Source organism: Octopus bimaculoides, chromosome 3 (genome assembly GCF_001194135.2).
Source record: "Octopus bimaculoides isolate UCB-OBI-ISO-001 chromosome 3, ASM119413v2, whole genome shotgun sequence".
NCBI lineage: Eukaryota > Metazoa > Mollusca > Cephalopoda > Octopoda > Octopodidae > Octopus > Octopus bimaculoides.
In genome coordinates, this window is record NC_068983.1 from 23,024,656 (window position 1) to 23,044,961 (window position 20,306).

General features: G+C 34.5%; 1 protein-coding gene across 2 annotated transcripts in view; it reads left to right on the top strand.

The window, feature by feature from the left end:
* LOC106877836 (uncharacterized) overlaps nucleotides 1-20,306 on the top strand; it is a 206,101-nt gene that overhangs the window by 103,923 nt on the left and 81,872 nt on the right. For both annotated transcript variants that reach the window (XM_014926867.2, XM_014926868.2), the window contains exon 5: nucleotides 1,909-2,033. In XM_014926867.2, the coding sequence (XP_014782353.1) occupies nucleotides 1,909-2,033 (125 nt within the window). The remainder of the gene's footprint in view (nucleotides 1-1,908; nucleotides 2,034-20,306) is intronic.

A 20,306-nucleotide genomic window follows, 5' to 3' on the forward strand; every position in this document is an offset into this window, starting at 1 on the left:
ATATATGAGAGAGAGGGAGGGTCTTTTGTTTTTTCCAGACAAATATTACATCATTTCCATTTGAACTGTATTTGTCTCATAAAATATACATTTTTTTTTCTATAAACTATTTGCTTAATATTCCTGAGCACTCATTATTATTATGGCGCCACATAAAAATATTTTTTGTTAAACAACTGATTTTTATATTATTGGTTGCTATTTATTTTTTATTTTTTTATTGTTCTTGTCCAACACTGCATTTTACTAAGTGGCTGATGTCGAATTGGGGTGGGTTTTGTATACCAACTAAATAATCATACATTTTATATATTGCTAATAGCTTCCAAGACATCATTATTAATCATATTATATAACTCTTAAAGATTTTTTTTCTATTTATTTATTTATTCCATTTTATCCCCCTCTCATAAAAATGTCTCTCACACTGAATAATCCTTTCTAATTTTGGCATGAGACCAACAATTTTGAGGGGAGGGGGAAGTCGATCACATTGACTCCTGTGCTCAACTGGTATTTTTTTTTATCGGTCCCAAAAGGATGAAAGGTAAAGTCAACTTTTACCTTTCATCAAAGCATTTGAACTAAGTATGTAAAGCGCTGGAAGAAACGCTGCCAAGCATTTTGTCTGAGATGCTAATGATTCTACCTGATCACTGCCTTTCTCGCATTAAATAATACTTGCTGAAATTAGATGTCATTGGTAGTTCATTCAAGTATTCTGTTCTTTGCGTTCAGTCTTAATTCTTTTGTGGCTGAGTTTCAAATACCCTGCTTATGTGTTTTGAAAATAATCATAAATTTGGAGGGATTTAGTAAAGCTACTAGCTTTCATTATGGAAATATTAGTAACATAGCAAAATGCTTTTTTTTTTAATAGGAACAAGCATGGCTGTGTGGGAAGAAGTCTGCTTCCCAACTACATGGTTCTGGGTTCAGTCCCACTGAATCCTATGCAAGTGTCTTCTACTATAGCCCAAAGACCAACCAGAGTAAATTTTGTTAATAGAAACTTTGGAAGCCCATCATATTTATATTTATATTTCTATGTGTGTGTGTCTTTGTGTCTGTGTTTGTTCCCTCTGCCACTGCTTGACAACTGTTGTTGGTTTGTTTGCATCCCTATAACTTAATGGTTTAGCACAAGAGAAGTACTATGAGTACCAGATTCAAAAATTAAGTACTATTATTGATTTGTGGACTAAAATTTTTTCAAAGTGGTACCCCAGCATCACTGTAGTCCAATGACTGAAACAAGTAAAAGATTAAAGATAAAAGGTTATGTCATTTTTAGAAATATGTCACTGAAGGATTAAAGCCAAGTTTATACAGCTGAGCATTTTGTTTGTTTTTTTAAATGACATCCACTTAATCATTAAATAGGAACGATAGTTGTTATCAGCTTGGATAACTGAAACAATGGAGAAAAAGTAGAAGGTAAATGTTAAGTTCTGAACTGAGGACATTTTGGTCTGTAATCCAGCCCATACCTGCTTTGGAAAGCCCCAAATTTTCTTGCTTGGCATTTCATGGTACCATTCTGACAAGGAACATTCACTTTACTTCTTTATCAATTTAGCTTAAAACAAGAATCATTGACATTCCATGGTTAGTTCAACACCTGGTGGTAAAATGATTGCTCCAACACTTTGTGTCTTTATAAATTTCAAGTTTTACCAAACATTTTCAGACCACTTTTACCATAGAAAAACATCAGGAAGAAATAGATTATAAAAAAATAAGTGGTGAGGCAGGGTTGAGCTCATTATTATACCCATACACTAAATGTACATTTTCAGAATTCAAAATTGGTTGTATATTTTGGGGTGGGTGTATTTATATGTCTACGTTTGGCACTAATTGATTTGTATTATAGTTACTAATGTATATATCTTTTTTTAATTCCAGACTTGAAAGCTGATATAGATCATCTGTGGAAATGGCTTCGAGGTGTTGAAAATCGTCTTTTACCATTGTGTATACGAAGTAGTTGGACTACACCTGAGTTGGAAGAAAAGTTGACTGAACACCAGGTATTTAGAAAGTTTTGGTTATGAATCTATTAGTGTTTCTTTCATATTTTTCTATGTTATCCGTCAGAAAAAAAAAGAGTTAATTTTATATCACTATATGATGATGATGATGATGATGATGATGAATAATAGCTAAATGGCCCAGCTAGAATAAAGTTCATAGTTTCAATACCCACCAGTGATGTTTCATATCACTTCTCAGAGACAGGTCTCGACAAGATGGCTTGTGCCATAGTTTCGCTTTTTTTTTTTTTAGGTGCTTGTCACAGATAGACATAGACACTTTATCAACCCTCCTTCCTTTGACCCAACAGAATATCAAGTGTGAGACAACTGGAGGGAGAGAAGGCTGTTCCATTCCATCAGTCTGCTGGTACTCCTTTTCAGCTGAGTAATATGGGGCAGTGTGAAATTATGTGATTTGCTAAAGGTTACTATGTACTACCAGGTTCAGGAACCAAACGCATGAACTTATGATTGTGAGTTGAACACCATAACTATTAGGCCATGCAGCTTCATGTAACAAGCTTATTTCCACTCCAATAAACATAAACATAGCAGTCAAATGAACTAAAGGAAATTAAATTGTAATGTGCCACCTGCTAAATAGTTTCACCTGCTCAAGACCGGTAACTGAAAACAAGGTTTTGTCAGTAGACTGAATTAGTAACCTTTGTGTAGTGATTTACCAACCATCTGTTGCTTTGCTCAAGGTCAGCCCTGATTGAGCAGATATATGATCAAAAACGTTTCAACTATGACCATCTCATCTTATCCATTGTAGTTCTAGATGTAATTTTTATAAGACAGTAGGGTAAAATATGAGGGATATTTGGCTGCTATTTCTAGCAGGTCAAGAGACTATGTAAAGGTTTCCTTATTGGCTCATCATGGCCAATATGTTGGTGGTGGTGGTACTGTGGATACTGTTATTGCTGTTGTTCAGTGGTGGAGTGATGTCAGAGATTTAAAACTAGTTATTTCTCTTTTGGGATTTATTTTTATAAAATCTATTTCTTTTTAGTTTGTTTATTTCTACTTAATACTTTTTTTTTTAATTCCTACTTCATCTATCTGTCTATCTGCCTATCCATCTATCTACCCATCCATCCATCTACCTTTCTATCCATCTACATATCTATCTATCTATCCTCCTACCTCTGTATATCTATCTTTCTTTCATTCTATCTACTTCTGTGTATATCTATCTATCTATCTCTCAAGCAAGCAATCAGCCTGTGTACATTTAGTCTTACTGTTTCTGTATATTACTCTCTTAATTTTTCCTTTTTCTCTTTCACATTTGCATTTCTTCATCCCCATGTTATTTCTCTCCCTTTATAATTTACATCCTTTCTCTTCTCATCACTTTTCATCTCTCTTCAGTTCCCTCTTTCTATCTATTTGGCTCATTCTCCTCTCTCTCCCATCCCTTCTATGTATCTATCATTTTATCTATCCTTCATATTCAAAATACAAAGGTACATTGAACCTTTAAGGTTGGTTTGTTCCCATGTATGTCTGTATGTGTGCCTTGAAATCCATCAAAGCTGTGTCACTCTGTAGGATAGGATCACTTATGTCCTTTCTCTAAACTTTATCCTCTATTGCACATGACCTGGTCTTGGTCTTCAATTCCTACCTCCCCTCTCCCATTACAAATGCTCCCATTGTGCCTGTGCCTACAAGCTCCCTTCCTCTACTGTTAGGACCACTAACCCTAACACCACTGCCACCACCACCTCTGCCTTACAGCTGGAAATACAAGCTATACTCAGCTGGAGTTGAAATTGGCTCTTTTCAGTCTCATTGGTCTTTTTGTTCTTAAATCCAACTAAATGAAAAAGGTAATGTAATTTGTTAAGTAAAATAATATTTAATATCTGGAATAACTTCCATTTATCAAATTTTTAATGCATTTTGGTGTCTAATTTAAGCACAATTGAAATTTTTTTTTGTACTGTTTTCTTAAAGGGATTTTTTGGGGTTTTTTTTTAAGTGAAGACATTAAAGAAATGCTCTTTCACGTGGCTAAAATTCTGCTTGTTAATGGGGTGCTGTCCCATGCTGTATAGTTTTCTACTTTGTTTTTCCTATTGCCATCATCTCCAGCAGAAATCTTAATTATATGTAATTGTGTGTATGTGTTTGTATGCGGTTTATAGTTTGTTGTTTAACCAAAAGTCAGCACTGATGGAAGATTTTTTTTTCTTGTATTCAAAGTGTCCAGCATGAGGAGTTAGTTTATTTTGTTTGTTTTTTAGATGATAGGATGTGATTTCGGGAAGCCTTGGCTGCTATTTCTAGCACGTTGAATGACCATATACAGGTTCCCTCTTTTTTTAATCTTTTCACATATGCATTGTATTTTATATACGCTTTGTGTTTTGTATGTTTATTGAACTTTATATTTTATAATAATCCTTTTTATAATAATACACATCAATTTCATTTATATTGTGATGCTATACTTGACCTTCTGTCTTAATTTATTTTTTTATAAAATAAAATCAAAATTATTTTCCTCCTTAGAGACTTATCCATACATTTGATTACTATGTCTACTATAGGCGTAGGAGTAGCTGTGTGGTAAGTAGCTTGCTAACGAACCACATGGTTCCGGGTTCAGTCCCACTGCGTGGCATTTTGGGAAAGTGTATTCTACTATAGCCTCGGGCCGACCAAAGCCTTGTGAGTGGATTTGGTAGACGGAAACTGAAAGAAACCCGTCGTATATATGTATGTGTGTGTGTATATGCTTGTGTGTCTGTTTGTCCCCCAACATCGCTTGACAACTGATGCTGGTGTGTTTACATCCCCGTAACTTAGTGGTTCAGCAAAAGAGACCGATAGAATAAGTATTAGGCTTACAAAGAATAAGTCCTGAGGTCGATTTGCTTGACTAAAGGTGGTGCTCCAGCATGGCCACAGTCAAATGACTGAAACAAGTAAAAGAGTATGTACTGCATATTTTTCTTTCATTTATCTGATTGCTGTCCAACTTGTCCACCCACCCATCCCCAACATGTATACATACCTTTTGTAGCCTGTTTTTGCAATGCCCTTCATCTGTCACTCTTGTGGTGGTAAAAGACAGACTAAATGCCTTGTGATGTTAGTTCTGAGACTGCACCTTTTGAGTTCAAATCTATCCAGGATCAACTTTGCTTTCCATTCCTTGGGTAGATAAAATAAAGGACTAATTAAGTACTGGGGTTGGTGATATCAACTTACCCCTCCCCTCAAAAACCACTAGCTTTGTGCCTAAATCAGAAATTATTGAGGTCAACTTTGCTTTCATCCCTCTTGAGGTCAATAAAATAAATAGCAATTGAACCCTGGGGTTGATATAATCAACTTCGCTTGAAATTGCTGATCTCATGCCAAAATTTGAAACCATTATCATCATCATCATTATTATTATTGAGGATGCATGGCCTAGTAGTTAGGGTGTTGCACACAAGATTGTGAGATTGTAGTTTCAATTCCTAGACCAGGTGCTGGTACTGCATCAGGGCATTTATTATTATTATTATTATTATTATTATTATTATTATTATTGTTATTATTATTATTATTATATATCAATTTGATGGCAGGAGTGAGCTGATGTGTAGCACAAGCATTTCATCTCTATAAACAAATCATTTGTGCAGGTCATTCAGTAAAAAAACTCAATCCTCCCTCATATGTTATCTTTGACAAGAGAGTCCATCATTGACGAGCTGGCAGAATCATTAGCACTGGCGAAATGCTTAGCGGTATTTTGTCTGTCTTCATATTCTGAGTTCAAATTCTACCAAGGTCAACTTTGCCTTTCATCCTTTCGGGATCAATTAAATAAGTACCAGTTATGCACTGGGGTCGATGTGATTGACTTAACCCTCTACCCACATTTCAGATCTTGTGCCTGTAGTAGAAAGGATTATTGTGATTATTGAGTGAGAGAGCAGTGCATACCATCAAAGTGACATTGGGTACAAATATACGAAGTCCAATATACCCATCATGACTACCCGTCTGATAAGGGTACACCAGGCACATGCATCGTAACCATATGTGTGCAACATGGTGATCTCATATCAAGATAAACAGTGCATGGCCTTGTAGGTGGGGCCCAGTTAGAATTTTTTGTGGGTCAAGTAGCCCATCCCGCTCAAAAGGTCCCTGAATAAAGTTTAAGGATGATGAATGAAACACCCATATTTCCAGGGGTGAATTATTGAAATCCCAAAGAATTCCTCTCAACACATGGCTATGATGTTTCCACACTACTTCTATTTGTGATGAGAGATGCACATATCGTCAGTCACTAAGGGACATGCTCAACTGATTAAGGTCAAGCTACTGACATGATAACACTTCCAATCAGTTAAAATCAAAAGCCATGGGAGCCACCACCTGGTACTACATCAGGGCATTTATTATTATTATTATTATTATTATGTTAGTATTGACTTTGCTTTTCATCTACCCAATCAATAAAAATAAGCATCAGTCCAGTATCCATCTAAACAGCTGTTTCCTCTCCCCCAAATTTATGACCGTGTATCTATTAGAAATAATAATTATTAAATATATGCACAATAGAGTACTTTATTCTCTAAAGTACATGCAGTTATGACTGTGATAAAAAGTCCTCTTTTTAACTATGTGAGTTCAGTCTCACTGTGTTACAGCCTATGTGTAAGTGTGTGTGTGTACGCATACCTGGGTATGATTTTAAACAGCACCTGGTGTGGAACTCTGGTTCAGCAGTTTGGAATAGTGGAACCACCTCTTAGTCATTGACACTCCAAAGTCCACATTGACTCGGAGTAATAGCACTTGTTAGGGTACCAGCACTGGGTTAATTGGCATATTAAGGTTTATCTACCTTACATGTGAAAACTAGATCCAGCAGACTCTGTGGAAGAACCTTTATGCTTCAGCAGAGGGGAAGACAGATGCAGCAGCACATTGTGGAGTTCAGAGAGCAAAATGAGGCAAGCAAGACATGTTGACCGTCCATTGCAGCTGTTTCCATTCCCAATCAACTTGACCTAGTCTTACTCCAGGATTGGAGATGGTCACAAACAAGAGTGTGAGGTCAACAGTGTGCAACTGCTCTTCACTTTATACACCATCAGTCATCCTTAAGGATGACTAAATTGTCCTCATCACTCTGACATCTGTCTTCCTGCTGGCACAGGTTCTATGGTTCAACAAGATCCGACAGATCGGAGGACCGCATCACACTCCAATGTTTACTTTCATATGGTTGTTTTTTGTTGTTGTTGTTTTTTATTTTTTATTCTTATACTCTAATAATTGGAAATTCTATTTAAATTAGAATAACTAAGTCATCATGATAGCATAAATAAACTCTTAAGTTTGTGTTCAAATGCAACCAAGTTGTTAGTCAATAAAATATGTATCAGACATCTACCAAAGCCAGTTTGATTGACTACACTCCTTTCAGATCAATGGCATTTTATCAATGCTGTAAGAGAAACCATCATCATCATCATCATTATTACAGTATTGTCATTTAGTTAGATGTGGTGGTTAATGCCTTTTGCTTGCAATATCTTCATATAAGATTTGGAAAAAACATTGTACCTTATGAACTCTGACTGTAATTATAGAAAAATTTGATGGAGTGTAATATTGAGATATTAAGGCCAGGAATGTTGAACAGGCAAATCAATCGAAGTCTTCAGAAATGTAGCAGGGCTAATAATTTCTATAAAAGGTACAAGACCTGAAATTTTAAAGCTGGGGGCTGGTTGATTATCAACCCCGCTGGGGATCAACTGCTTCCTATATTATACCAACTCCAAAAGGATGAAAGGCAAAGTTGATCTTGACAGAATTTGAACTCAGAGCACACAGCCAGAAGAAATGTCAATACTAATTACAATAATGATTTGAAACTTGCCAACATGATGTGTTTTTCTTGGAATCAGTCCCACTGCACAGCACCTAGGGCAAGTGTTTTCTACTGTTGCCCAGATTAACCCAAGCCTTGTGAGTGAATTTGTTAGATGGAAACTGAAAGAAGACCATCATGTGTGTTTGTGTGTTTACCCTTTGTTGACATCATATAATGGTTGTAAATAAACATCACCATCAGGCAAGCAAAGCTGTTTGTTTTCAGCCTTTCATGGGAAACATGCCTGGCCATGAGGAAATATTACCTTGCTTGGAAATGTGCAAGGGTTGGTGACAGGAAGAGCATCCAGCTATAGAAAATCTGTTTCAACAAATTCCATTTAACCCTTGCTAGCATTGAAATGTGAGCATTAAATGATAATATGATAGGCTTCCACACAGTTTTTTCTTACCAAATTCATGAGACGTTAGTCAGTTTGGGATTATAGTAGAAGGCTGCAAAGCAAACTTTTTAACCATACAGTCATTCCAGCATAATTTCTTAACATTTGATGTATACTGAAAATAAGGGTTTCTTTTACTTTCACTCATTGTTGTTCTTGTTTAGCCTCAGGTCATCCCTGATACAGCTTATCTGTGATCAAAAGTATTCAAACTATGACCATCACATCTTTATTTTCATATATAGTATATTTAGAGCCCCTATAGCAACTGAATGAGATTTAGTTACTATTTCTGGCAGGTTGCACTAAAGAAGAGTAAAATAGGACCTTCTGACTTTCATGCCAAAGTCATTAGTGGCATGTGTCAAATGAAATTATCTCATCTAATACTTGAAACTGCATCCTAGTAATTTAAACATTACATAATAATGGAAGCATGTTTTTTAGTCTTTGATGGGTTTCACTTTAAAATAGGTCATATATATTAAGTACCTTTGCTTACCACCCTCTTTATAAACATCTATCAAAGAGCTATTATTATACTTTGGATAAACTCAAAAATGATTCATACCTACTTTATACTTCTTCACCTTCTCATCTGTATCTATGCTGAGCTCACTTTCTGCCACACCCTACTGCTGACATTGTACTGAACAAGAGGTTCACCTGTTTTTTTTTTTTTATTAAACCAACTCTTTTGTTGTTGGGGTTTTTTCCCCACTTTTGTCAACACTCTACTGTTACCATAACCATCAACCCATTACTACTATTTTTCTCAATGTAAACCAAATACAAAGATCAGGGCAATGAATGACAGATTCAATAGTGTTAGAATTTTAATGTTAGGTTTTTTTTTCCCTCCATCCTGTTAGACAGGCATGAGGAGCGAAGTTATATTAGGAGTTGAAAAAAAGCAAGAATTAGTCTTCTCTGGAATATTAGTAACAGAAATGAAATTTCTTCCATACTGGGAAAATGAAACTATGTCACATACTTTGCCACTCCAGAAAGTCCCTTGAAACACAGTTTCAGACTGGTTCAGATAATTGATATGGCATATCTCCTTCAAGTGGAATAAAACTATATTGTCTAAATAAGCAGCTGCTGATTTTCAGATCTTCAACAAGACACTGAACTATATAGGGACTTTCATGTGGTGAACAGAAATAAGTACCTGGTTATAATACAATCTAAGGGCTTGTCTGACAATTGCTTTTTATTTATTGTTGAAAGACAGTCTTCTTTCCACTCAATCTGAAAGTGACTTGCTTTTATTATTTTTTCCTTTTTGTACTCTGTGACCTCAGTACTCTCGACTTTCCTTTGTAAATTTGCCTAAATCAATTACATATTACCTGATTTAAATAGACTATAGTAAGCTCTTATTAACTTTTAATTTACACATTTAGGCTCACCTTCACCCATACATCCTGAATTTTCTTTTTATCTTTTAATTCCTCTTTTTTTGTTTTGATTATGAGGGATTATTAATTATTCTTGCCTTATGTCATATTCTTTGTTGATGTCATAATCCTCCCCACAGACGACTCGATTATATTTTAGGTAATCTCACTTAATTTATCCTTTCTTTTGTTTGAGTATTTATTCATTCATTTGCTTTATGTGTTTCTCCATACTAGATACCCTTGTCTCTAACCCATACCTGTTCCTCGAGTAAGGGATTTTTTTTTTTCAAATCCTTTATTTTATGAGGGATTCAAAAGAAAGTACAAAGCCAGGGGAGGGACAACTTGTTGCAAGGAAAATCACTACATCACCATCTTTTATTCAACATTTTCACATGAGAATGAAGAATGTAAACATTAACGCGCACATACATATTAATGTATATATTATATATATGACATAAAGTTTCTTTCTCTTAATCCAACCTGCAAGATGTTGGTCAAACAAAGACTGCAGTAAAAGCCACATAGATGCAGGCATGGGTTTCCAACCTCATGGCTCTGGGCTCAGTCCCACTGCATGGCACCTTGGACAAGTGTCTTCTACTGTAGCCTTGGGCTGACCAAAGCCTTGTGAGTGGATTTGGTAAGATGGAAACTGAGTGAAGCTCATTGTATGCATCTATCTGTGTGTGTGTGTGTGTGTGTGTTTGTCTCTTCACTACACTGCTTGACAACCAGTGTTGGTCTGTTTATGTCCCTGTAACTTAGCAGTTCAGCAAAAAAGACCAATAGAGTAAGTACCAGACTTTAAAAAAAAGCATGCTGCTGTCAGTTTGTTTGATTAAAAATTCTTCAAGACATTTCCCCAAGACTATCGGAACTATCTTAGACAGTATTACTTATACTTTAGTGATTATCATAAATTAGGAATTTATATTACTTAAAAAACGCAGCTATCAAGGAATAAAGCCATAACTTGTGTACTCTGCTATAACCCATTATCATTTAAACTGGCCAGATCCAGCCTAAATATTCTGCCTGTTTTATGTTCAAACCAGCCAGATCCTGTCTTTTACACCTACCCTATAATCCAAAAATATGCAATCACCTAATTGAAATGTCAGGTCTACAAGCTTTTAAACCAGCCATATCTATCCCAATTATTCTATTCATTTTATGTTCAAATTGGTCAGATCTAGCTTCTTATACCTACCTTATTCAACATGTTGTTCTAAAAGTAAATGATCACATCATTGAAACCTTGAAGTTACAAGATAATGCACGGTTAATTCAAAAGTGAATAAATAAGCATTGCATATGATAGAATAATCTAAACAGTAAAGGGTTAGCTGAAACTTGTTTGGAGTTATCTCCCATACTTGTTAGAAAGGTGAAAAAATTAGTCACTGACTAATGTATTGTTTCTAGTTACCATTCTTATGTTCTCTGCTTTGATATTATGAACATTAACTTAACTATTGTTATACATGCATATGATACCGTTGAATTATTTATTCTATATGTATATCGATCTATTTTGTGCCTACCTGAATTCAGATAAAGTTTTATGACAAAACACTCTTGTACTATTTATTGTATTGTTTGCTATTATTTGAGAGGTCTTTATATAGAAAATATACCCATCCTTGACTGTTTTTGGTAATTGTTCTTTTCAGTGAATTATATAAATGCAATTTTCATAATGTAATTGACTATACTGAGATTTCTAACTTTGGCACAAATCCACTGAGGTCCCAAATTTGTACAAGAGGAGGGGCATATAGCCCAGTAAATCAATTTTGTGACATGATGGGTGTGTGATTTATCATTCCTCTCCTTTCTTTGCTGTTACATAAGCACCAAATTTAACTCTAGCAGGATTTAAGCATGCAATTTAAAGTAATGTAACTTAGTAGGTACAGGCATGGTTGTGTGGCTAAGAAGCTCACTTTGCAACCAACTAGTCTCAGGTTCAGATCCACTATGTGGCACCTTGGGCAGGTGTCTTCCACTGCATTCCCAGACTGACCAATACCTTCTGAGCAAGTGTGATAGATGGAAACTGTGACAAAACCTTTGTGTGTGTGTGTGTGTGTCCACAGCTACTTAACAACCAATGTTGATTTATTTACATCTCTGTAACTTAGCGGTTTGGCATAAGAAACCGATAGAATAAATGCCAGACTTCATATATATATATATATATATATATATATATATATCATTAGGGTACCAAGATGTGTGTTTTGTATAGCTAATATACAAGTTCCTAGGATCTTTTTTAAAACAGGGGCCACATTTTTCATTAACGAAACACTTTGAAACTTGGAACACTGGTAGAATGTGTCATATAAAACATCTTTTTCTCTTAGTCTTCTTTAAAAAAAAAGAAATCCATAAATTATTCCATGTTAAAGTTGTCGTATTTCTGTAATTTCAACCAATCACTGACGTCCATTCAGCCGATATACATTAAGTGCCAACTACATAAACAAACGATTCTGAAACAATTAACCCTAACCCTAACCCTAGAGTTAGGGTTAGGGTTAAAGCAAATTTAAAATGAAAAAAGCAAATAAAACGAAGGTATGGAGATTAAATACGCTTTACATCGCTTAATCAGCCAAAGGACTAAATGTAAACAACTGAATACTTGTCAGTGATTGGTTGAAATTATCGAAATAAGACAATTTTTTACATGAAATAAATTCGAATACAAAAATATTTTTCTGTTCTATAACACAAAATAGATAAGTATACGAAGTTTGAAAGTCTTTCCGTACCAAAAACACTACGTAAAACATTAATGAAAAATGTGGCCCCCGTTTTAAAAAAGATCCAGTTCCTATCCTTATGAATTTAAACTTGCTGTAAAATGAGAAAACGAAACCTGTGAAATGGGCAGCTTAGTGTGAAAATGAAATCAACCACTTTCATTGCTATTTAAGTATTCAGGATATCACTGATTAAATCCGTAAACAACATTAAAATGTAAACAATTTATTCTTAAATTCATTTACATAATAGTACAAAGTTTATGGTCAGACAATAATTTCTAACACAAATAGTACCACAGCTCACTTTGGCTAAGTCCTTGTGGATTGCATTTGTACAGAAAATCTGAGTACACCAATAGATAACCATAAGTTTATAGATTCAATCGAAATGTTACTTTGTTATATCGATTAAAAAACAATGAATTTATGAGCTAAATATTCACAGATGGTTCAAATGAACATGACTTGAACAAAACTTATTGAAAGCTGGTCCATTCTGTATGTGGGAGTTTTTCCAAAATCTAGGGCAGTTGATCAGTTTGTGCTCTCATTGTGAAAAATTAGGTCTCTTTCTAGGCCACATAAAAATGATTCAAATACCTAAGCTGCTCTTTCAAAGCACTATCTATGAACAAATGAAATAGGTAAATTTCATTTGATCACAAATCATTACTTTTCAAAAGAAAAATTAGTCAATTTCACTATGCATGCACGTGTGTGTATGTATGTATGTATGTTCCAGTTTTAGCCAGCAAGGATATGCTATATCTGCAATTTGTAGTTTGAATTTAATAAAACAGTCTGTGTTAAAGTGATTAATGCCCCAAAAAATAATAAGTAAATAAAGAATATGTGGTGTCTCATAATTTATTGTGTTACCACTAAAGGGCCATGTGATGATACTAGGAGAGATACACTGGAATGATTTCCTATTGCCCTAGTTAAATATGTAACCAGTATAAGCTTAAAAAAACACCCCTAGCTGCTTATAGTAATAACATGCATAGACTTACTGTGTTTGTTTATAATTGAAGGTATCAGGTCGTTTGTATGTGGTTTCAGTCAGACAGTAGAACTTCATTTACATTGTATTAGCTGTGACTTCTTCAAATGTTAGGCAAATATTCAAATTTGCATATCCCACTCCCACCTTATTTTGATACATAAAGATCTTCACTGGTCAAATATTCTTTATAGTCTAAATCCACTCTCTCTGGTCATTTGAGGTTGATTGTGCTGATTCAGAAATACAATCCATTTTCGTCATATTCTCCTAATTCTGTGTCCCTTCCTGAAGCAAATTTAACAATACACCAACAACTTTCCACACATACGTATTTGATAACATTTCCTTTTATGTTTATAAAATATAGTATAAAATAGTAATTAATTCAGTTTAATCAATTTTATTAATCACAGGCTCCCTCATAGGGTCATAAAGTATTATTTATACTACATGTGTAAAAAAGGAAAAACCCAGAATCCCCTAATATCTATAAAAAAAAGAAGCATGTTTAAACAAGTGATTAACTCTAGTTTGATTAACCTTGAGAATCATGTGGGCTCTTCCATTTTGTATTACAAGTCAAGTATGTTCAATATAAGTAAAGAATTGAAGTTTTACTAGTTTACTTTGTTTTTTCTTAATTCCTCATACTCCATCATGGCCTTAGCTGTGTTGGCTTGACCAAACTAAAGAAACACCTATTGTTATGCTGCAATAAACTTCTGATATAACATTCTTTACATAACAGAAAAAGTTAAGATTTCTAAATGGTTCAGTCAATAGTCTACTTTAATATCTCAAAGTTTCTGAATTCCTGTTTACTACTTTTGACGACTTGGTATCCTGCAGTCTATGAATTCATATTTACCACTTGCTTTTCTTGTTTCATTGTGCCACTGGACAAAACACTTCCATTATATACATCATTTCCAGGCTGACTAATGCTTTGCAAGTAAATTTGGTTGATGGAAAATGAACAAAGCTCATTGTATATGTGTACATGTATCAGTGTGAATGGAAAAGCTCACTACAAGCAGTGAAGTTTTGTTACTGTTTCCTATCAACAAATTGTCTGCTAGCTTTGTGCTTTCAAAGACATCGTTTAACATCCGCTGTGGAATAAAAATCTCTCTTGCTTGAAAACCTGATATATTTAGTCACTGGAAGAGAATCCAACTGTAAAACAATACCTAAATAATTTGTACTTGTCTAAGCCACACTAGCATGAAAAAAAAACCCAATTTACTTTAAAAGAACGAGCATAGGCATGGCTGCATGCTAAGAAGCTTGCTTCCCAACCACATGGTTCTGGGTTCAGTCCCACTGAGTGGCTCCTTGAGCAAGTGTCTTCTACTATAGCCTCGAGCTGACTAAAGCTTTGTGAGTGGTTTTGGTAGACAGAAACTGAAAGAAGCCCATCATATATATAGATATATATACTGCCATATATATTTATTACCACCTGACTGGCCCTCATGCCGGTGGCACATAAAAAGCACCCACTACACCCTCGGAATGGTTGACGTTAGGAAGGGCATCCAGCTGTAGAAACTTTGCCAGGCGGCGAGCTGGCAGAAACGTTAGCACGCCGGGCAAAATGCTTAGCAGTATTTCGTCTGCTGCTACGTTCTGAGTTCAAATTCCACCGAGGTCGACCTTGCCTTTCATCCTTTCGAGGGTCGATTAAAAAAGTACCAGTTACGCACTGGGGTCGATATAATCGACTTAATCCATTTGTCTATCCTTGTTTGTCCTCTCTGTGTGTTGCCCCTTGTGGGCAGTAAAGAAATTAGAAACTTTGCCAGATCAGATTGGAGCCTGGTGCAGCCTTCTGGCTTGCCAGCCCTCACTCAAACCATCCAACCCATGCCAGCATGGAAAACAGACGTTAAAAGACGATGATGATGATATATGTATGTATATGTTTGTGTGTCTGTCTGTCCCCCACATCTCTTGATAGCCAGTGTTGGTGTGTGTGTACATCCCCGTAACTTAGTGGTTTTGCAAAAGAGACCGATAGAATAAGTACTTGGCTTTCAAAGGATAAATCCTGGGGTCGATTCATTCAACTAAAGGTGGTACTCCAGCTTGGCTCCAGTCAAATGATTGAAACCAGTAAAAAGATAAGGGAATCTCCCTGGAATCTTCCCTGGAAAAAAATTGTATTAAAGTTTAAGCTCTTGTTTTATAAAACACACACACATACACCGTGTGGAAATTTTATACATACATATATATAAAATATCCGCTAAGTTCTATACTTTATTTGAACAAAATGTTGGATGACTGTGACTTCAAAGTTTCACTGCCAGCAGCACGTTTAACAGACTTAATGATCCACTGTCAACAACTTCAAAATCACAGTCTCTCTACATTTCATTCTATTAAAATATTTAGACTCTATATTGGGTTCTTAATCAGTTATTGTTACCTATTGCCTTTTAAGATTTCTTAAAAACACAAACATCAGGTAAATTTTGTACCTTTATTTTTTAATATTAGGGTATTATTAGTTTAAACCTTGAAAATTTATAATCATTCTCAGGTTTCTTTCTTTAGAAGTCGTATTTTGTCCTTTTTTATCTTTTTTAGTTTTACTTCTAGTCTAGCATTTAGATTATTTTACTTGCACTTAATGGATTCCCTTCAAGTATAGAAAATTTTGTTTTTCATTTCTTTACATATGTCATAAGGAGGGAGGAAAGTGAGGGAGTGTGTGTGTGTGTGTTTCTGTTCTATGTTTTTTTTTTTAATACATGTTTGGATATTCAACTATTTTCATCATCAGTTAACCTGAATCGAAATCCTGCTTTCTTGCCTTGCAAGTGCATGCGCAGTCTTTATTTATTGATCCACATTCCTTCTATGACAAATTGTTGCTGTAAAGCTACTGTGTAGTGGTGTGGGAGTGAGAAAGGTTGCGGAAGGCTTCTTATTTCCAAGATCAATACTATTGAATGATTATCATAGAAAAAGCAATCAAAATAAACCAAACAACTTTTCTATAGGATTTGGTGGGGGCGGGGGGGCATATTTTATTTTTTGTTTTGTTTTCTCTTTAATACTTAATTTCCTTGTTTTCTTTGCTTCTAGAATATGAAAGCTGTATACTCTATGCGACTGTTTTACTATAAATATATCTATTTTATTGACCTCTACCACCACACCAGCCATCTGACTAACTCCCCACAGAATTTAATCTCTTTTCTCCCTCCCCACACACACGCACACACACACATTTTTATTTCAGTGTAATTTCCTTTGACTCTAGTATTTATAAAATCAACATCGTCATCAGGTAATGAGTATTAGTAAGAGAGAGATAACCTACGTGGATCCTTACCTAAGTACCCACCTATCCTCATTTCTAACATGCTAGAGGTTGTCATTTATGAAAAATAATTCTAATTATATTACAGAATGGCTTTCAGTCATTTAGTTGAATTTTTTTGTTGTTGTTTTTTGTTGTTGTTTTTTTTGTTGTTTTTTTTTGTGTGTGGCTTTGTCTCTCGTGCACATTCCTCTTCAGTATGATGCTGTTGATTGTGATATGCAACTTCACTATCCAATCAAATTTGCTATTGTTAATGTGTTGGAGATGTGTAGTAGTATATGCTGAAGCAGGGTGTTGCAAGCAGCTCGGTGGTGTTGGATAAGGGAGTAGCAGCTCCTTCGATGTTTCTCTTGATTTCCCCTTTTGCCTGCTACCATGTGTGCATGCATAGTTTATTTCCCTCCATTTTTACACTGGTATAGATGATACATGCCGTAAAAATTTTTGTGGGTGGGATTGGCGATGTATTATTGTAGGAAATAATCTTTTAATCTATAGCCATGGATGAAATATCTATCTATCTATACTATACATACCCATTGCTTTAACAATGTCCCATATTAACTGGATTACAGTTTTCTATCTGAATTCTTGAATTCCTGGTCTTTTTTTTATATCATTATAATCATATTCATCAAATAATTTTGAAACACGGTAAGATCATAAATCATTTCTCTCTATCTGTCTGCCTATCTCTCACTTAAGTTAATTAAGTATAGACTTTCTTTGTCTCTGGTACAAATTTATGTTTAACTCTTTGTTTTGAAATTGCATCATGTCATATCAAATGGTTTGTGTGTTGTTTTGTTGCGGGGTGCAGAGAAGTTTGGTTGGGTGGGTGGTCAAATATAGAGAATGTTACATGGGTATTGTCACACAGGTTGCTGGGCAAAGTATATAACGAACGGGTCTTTGTATGGGTCAGGTGTAAAGAAACGCTTTAAAATTTAGGTGAATGGGACTGAAAGTTAATAGCCATGGCAGGAGGAAGTAGCAATAAGCAACGTCTGATGTTGTGTTAATATCATTAAGCAGCAGTTGCAATAGCAGCAGTTGTATGTTGTTGACTGTTGACACACAGTGTGACACTTCAAATATGCCTTGTTTTCTAACGGCTAGCAAAGAAAGAAGGGGAAAGTGTAGAGTAAGGGAGTGACATTGCATGCCAACATTTCTCTAGTGTTTAACTTCTATTATGAAACTAGACCTTTCCATCAAAATGCTAATGGAAAGTACATCTGATTTCTCAACCCCTTTCTATTTATTTCTCATTTTTTTTTTTTACCTTCACCACCACAATCAACATCAAATAGTTAACCATGCTTTTCTTCATTTTCATTCTGTCCGTAACTTATTGTCTCCCATTATTAGCAGCCACCACCATAACTATTTGTATTTGAGTGTATATATTCAACAATAAAATTTCAAACTAGTTGACAACTTAAGTATTTATTTTCTTTCCATCTACTCTTTTTAAATTTAGTTTCCATGTATATTAAATTTTATTTATTCATTGTTTCTTTTTCCTTTTTTTTAAGATAATTTATATAAAATACAGTGTTGGGTATCCTCTATCTTATTATTCCTAACGTTTTTTATGACCCTGGAAGCATAAGACTGCACCTCTGAGGTTTCTGTATTTAAACAACCTGTTCCGATTAAAGCTTAGAAGTTTGAGGCCTTTGGTTTATTGAAATAAGTTTGTATATTAAAGCAAGGCATAAATACTTCAAAGACTCAATATCCCACAAAAGGTTAAAATCGTATTTATTCATTTGTAGAGCAATTAATTATTTACATAAAGAACCCTTTTATACAACCTAAATACTACACATTTGAGTAAAATCACTTTAAAAGACTTGTGACATATTATGCAATGTTTAATTAATATAACCAGCTTAATATTTTGTGAAATATATGATACAATATTTTGTTGGAGATAATTTTAACATGATTGGTGTTTTTCTTATATCCTATATTCCATGCTTGATCAGATCACCTTGTTTAATATTGCTGTTTATTCATAACTTTTAATACAGGGGTCAGTTTGAAATGACTTAGTAATCTTACTTAAAATAAAGACAAGATTTATAGGCTGTTCTAGAAATCTGAAAGTTTATTATTACACACATTTTGTCTCTATCAGTAGTTTTCAACCAAGAAGACTAGAGTAATTTTGAAAAAAATTAGTTGTTCAAATTTTGTAGTTAATAATCTTTAGATCCAGTTTTAAAAACAATCACAAGCATTGCATTCTTGAATGTGTGTCTGGTTAAAGAATAGCTACATATCTTCCATTTTAACGCAAGTAAATAAGGAAACATTTGTCCATTATAAAATGCCCTGACTGCTTACATCTATGATTTATATTACTTCTTGTATGTATTTATTGCTAGATAAACTATTCTGTTGTGAGTTAAGTTTCATTGCCAGAGACATGACTCGGTACCAATGAAAGGCATGCAAACTTTTGAGTTTTTATCTACTTCTCTAACATTCCACTGACCTCAACCATCCAAAGCTCTTACTGCCTAATATAATTGGGAAGACTAAATAAATATCTGTATGATTACACTTAGTTACCAGCAGATTGTTTTGGAATTAATATTTGAAAAGAATATATCTTTAAAAGCAGATTATTTATCTTTATATAGAATCATCATCATCATGTGTGTGCAAATTTTCTTTCCACTAATGCTGCAACTGATACTTTGTCTTCCAAGTATAATTTGAAACCAGACTTTGTAAAATACTCACCCAGGTAAATTGAACCAAGGGAACCTCTATGCAGTCTCTAGACATACTCAAATAGCAGCTAAATTTCCCTTCAAATCACACTTTATTGTCTTAAAAAGGAAGGATACAGAAACTGTATCCTTAGTTATGCAAAAAGATGGGGTGGTCATGGCTAGAATACCTTTGATAATAGATCTGCTTGATAAGGGCTGACTCAGGACTAAACTACAAGCAGTAACATATTTAAAACATTTTTTTATCTTAATGTTTTAAGCATGAAACTATTGCTCTATAAATTATAGGTATGGTAGGATTTCCCATATGCAATATAGAGAGTTGATTAACTGAGATTATCCACACAATTAGTGGTCAAAAACCCCTAGCATTTGTTTAAAATGTAAAAAAAAAAAAACAGAAAAAGAGAGAGAGATAACAATAAAATATACACAATGCAGCATGGGAGGTTCTGTAAACTTTAAAAAAATAACCATACTGAAAGTGGAAGATGATTTGACCTAGGCAGTTATATAAAGAAAAAATACTACTTTATTTGAAATTTTATGAAAAAAGCTAAGTCAGATGAAAAAAATAAAGATTATTGAATGTAAATATATAGTTTTACATTAAAATGTGGCTAGACTCCAGAAAACATTAGGTTTGATTTGTTTGTATTAATATACATCATGGCTGAATG